Source organism: Xiphophorus maculatus, chromosome 14 (genome assembly GCF_002775205.1).
Source record: "Xiphophorus maculatus strain JP 163 A chromosome 14, X_maculatus-5.0-male, whole genome shotgun sequence".
NCBI classification, from domain to species: Eukaryota; Metazoa; Chordata; class Actinopteri; order Cyprinodontiformes; family Poeciliidae; genus Xiphophorus; species Xiphophorus maculatus.
The window spans coordinates 22,661,074-22,664,244 of NC_036456.1; the positions used below are offsets into that span (position 1 = coordinate 22,661,074).

Below are 3,171 nucleotides of genomic sequence, written 5' to 3' on the forward strand. Positions count from 1 at the left end.
AAGTTTTCTAGGACTAAATCAGGAAAAGTAACTCCAGAGCTGCAGAGTTTAGATGCTGCATGTTCATTTCTGCTGTAAAATAAAGACAAAAACTGAATAAATGAATCTGGTGTTCCTCTTCATGTGATTTAAAACTCATGTCACATTTTTAGACTCAGTTCAGGGAAAATATCAACAAACTGAACCATGAATGTAAAGACGATCAGACAGGAAATGTTTCTTTTTCATTCCTTTATTTATTTTTCATGTTTGATTCAGACGAAGCTCCAGGTCAGGTGATTAATTTATCATAATTCTGCAAACTACAAACTGATGAAGATACAGATATAAAATTATATCTGAGAGGAAATTTGATGAGAATTTTGTTTCATTATAGTTTAAGCCCAGTTATTTGTTTTATCCAGCCCATGTATTCACACACATCCATGATTCTAACTGGCACCTGACATGCATATCCTCCTGAACATTCAGTAATCACACCATAAGTCCTGTAGTTGAACTCCACCGTTGAACCAGAGTCGCCCTGTAGAAAAAATTACATCAGTATATTAATTTATGTTGTAAAAGAGAAAAGTCTAATAATCACTGCAGAGAAATATTGAAGAAACAAACTTACATGACATATATCCTTGTCCCGTTCTTTGGCGAGGAATATATTCCCACATGTCGACTCGAAGTGGGTAACAGCAGAAACCTCCATGTCGACACACTGAAGGTTTGTTGAAATAGGAGCATTGGGGACTAAAGAGAAACATGAAAATCATAAACATGTTCTTCACTCCACCTTCTCAGTAGAGACAGAGACAAAGATTTTATTCTCATAACTTCAATATTTCTCTCACTTCGCTTATTAAAGGGGCCGGTTGTTGTTCCTCCCTCTCCTACCAGCTGAACAGTACTGCCTCTAAAACACAAGAATAAAATGTAAAAACACAAGATAACAGTGTAAAGAATTATTGTTATAAAGAACAATGAAAGAACAGAAAGTAAATCCATGAAGGACTTCATCCTCTGGCACAGGAGTGTCCACCTCCAGTCCTCAGTGACAGTGTCCTCCGTCCTTTACATGTGTCTCTGGTCCAACACACCTGAGCTAAATGGGTTCTGGTTCTGCTGGTGGCCTGATTACCTGACTCAGGTGTGTTGAAGCAGAGGCAGCAGGACTGGAGACAGAAACTCTGTCATGGTTTTGATCAGAAAAAGACTTACTTTTTAGGGCGTTTCTTGCAATTTGGTAGCAGAGCAAGTGGGACGTCTGTTACTGGTCTCCGAAGCTTCAGCAACATGATGTCATGCTTCTGGCCGCGGTGAGTATAAATCACAGGATCGTTTTGGATCACCTGAGTCTCCTGGGTAGCAGTCCGTGGATGAACTTTAAATATCGCTTTGTTAGTCCTGCAGAAAAGGTTAGATTGTAATGAACACACAGAAAACCTGACCATCTGCAGATAAAACTGTCTTAATGTCTCTCTCCTACCATCCTGCCTCTGACTCCCAGCAGTGAGCTGCAGTCAAGATCCACTCTGAGTCGATCAGAGTTCCTCCACACAGGGTCGATGCAGTACCGTTTGTGCTCAACAGCCGAACATGATAAAGACGGTCGGTGACATCACAGTCACGACCTCCAATGATTCTCTTCTGCAGAGAGACAGCTGAGTTCACTGAAACACCTGAAGAAGAAAAAGGAGGACTGTACTCAATAAATTTGGTGCAAACATGACTGCTGGAACAAAAAGGACAAAAAAGCATCACAGTTTATATGCAAAGAAGTTTCTGTCTGAAACAGAATCAGAGGGAAGCTTGAGAGTCACAGAGAGCAGCAGCCTCTCTGGAACCAGTGGAAGTGTCTCCAGTGTCTCCAGTCTGCCCAGTCTGTCTGACTCACCCAGACCCAGCAGCAGCAGCAGAACCTTCAGCAGAGCCATTGCTGGTCCAGCTTCTTGTGAATGTCTGCAGTCCTGCAGCAGCTTTTAAACTCCTGCTGGACAGGAGGCCAACAATCACAGGATGGACACTGACCGGTCCAATCAAAGGACGGACACTGACCTGTCCAATCACAGGACAGACACTGACCGGTCCAATCACAAGACGGACACTGACCGGTCCAATCACAAGACGGACACTGACCGGTCCAGTCACAGGACAGACACTGACCGGTCCAATCGCAGGACGGACACTGACTGGTCCAATCACAGGACGGACACTGACCGGTCCAATCAGAAGACGGACACTGACCTGTCCAATCACAGGACGGACACTAACCGGTCCAATCAGAAGACGGACACTGACCTGTCCAATCACAGGACGGACACTGACCTGTCCAATCACAGGACAGACACTGACTGGTCCAATCACAAGACGGACACTGACCGGTCCAATCACAGGACGGACACTGACCGGTGCAATCACAAGACGGACACTGACCGGTGCAATCACAGGACGGACACTGACCGGTCCAATCACAAGACGGACACTGACCGGTCCAATCACAAGACGGACACTGACCTGTCCAATCACAGGACGGACACTGTTCTGCACTTGCATACAAAGGAACTTTAACAGTTCATGGTTATAAAGAAATTTGAAAAATGTTCTTGTTCTATTGACATATTATTTCACTAATAACAAAAGATTTTCTCCTCTTGTTACTTAAATAATCAGCCAATGAAACAAGAAGTTTTTCATCAAGAAAAAACTGTTTTGTTTAAAATTCAGATCTGCCTTTGTTCCCAAAAGTTGAATCATTTTGTTTATTGATGAGCTGTGAAAATGACCCTCAACACAAACAGAAAAGGGTTTGCTTCTTTTTTGAAAAAAATAACAAAATTACAATGCTGGGTAGTAAAGAGCATTGGCATTTGTTGTAAATGCAAAATTACAAAACAAAACAAAAACAAACTCACAGAAAGTCGTCCAATTAAAAGAAAACAATTCTGATTTTTAAAACACATTTGACACAAACATATGGTAACATTTTAACTGATGACATAGATCTCTTTTATCACCCATGATTCTTTGCTTTTGCTATTTTGTAAATGCACACAGACCATTAAAGTGGTCACTAGTGCATCATCCCTCCTTCTACTGTAGAAAACTCTAGCAAGTAAAAAAATATATTGTGACATCAAGCAGCTCCTAAAGACTAATACCACTGATGTAGATTCCAAATAA

At 41.8% G+C, this 3,171-nt stretch overlaps 1 protein-coding gene across 1 annotated transcript; it reads right to left on the reverse strand.

The window, feature by feature from the left end:
- Positions 1-289: 289 nt before the first annotated feature.
- On the reverse strand, positions 290-1,925 carry LOC102227556 (snake venom serine protease Dav-PA-like). Its single transcript, XM_014473193.2, has 6 exons — positions 1,886-1,925; positions 1,478-1,670; positions 1,210-1,395; positions 843-904; positions 617-741; positions 290-523 (listed from the first exon to the last, which is right to left on the reverse strand). The coding sequence occupies exons 1-6, from the start codon at positions 1,923-1,925 to the stop codon at positions 371-373; spliced, it is 759 nt and encodes a 252-aa protein (XP_014328679.1). The 3' UTR covers positions 290-370.
- Positions 1,926-3,171: the final 1,246 nt, after the last annotated feature.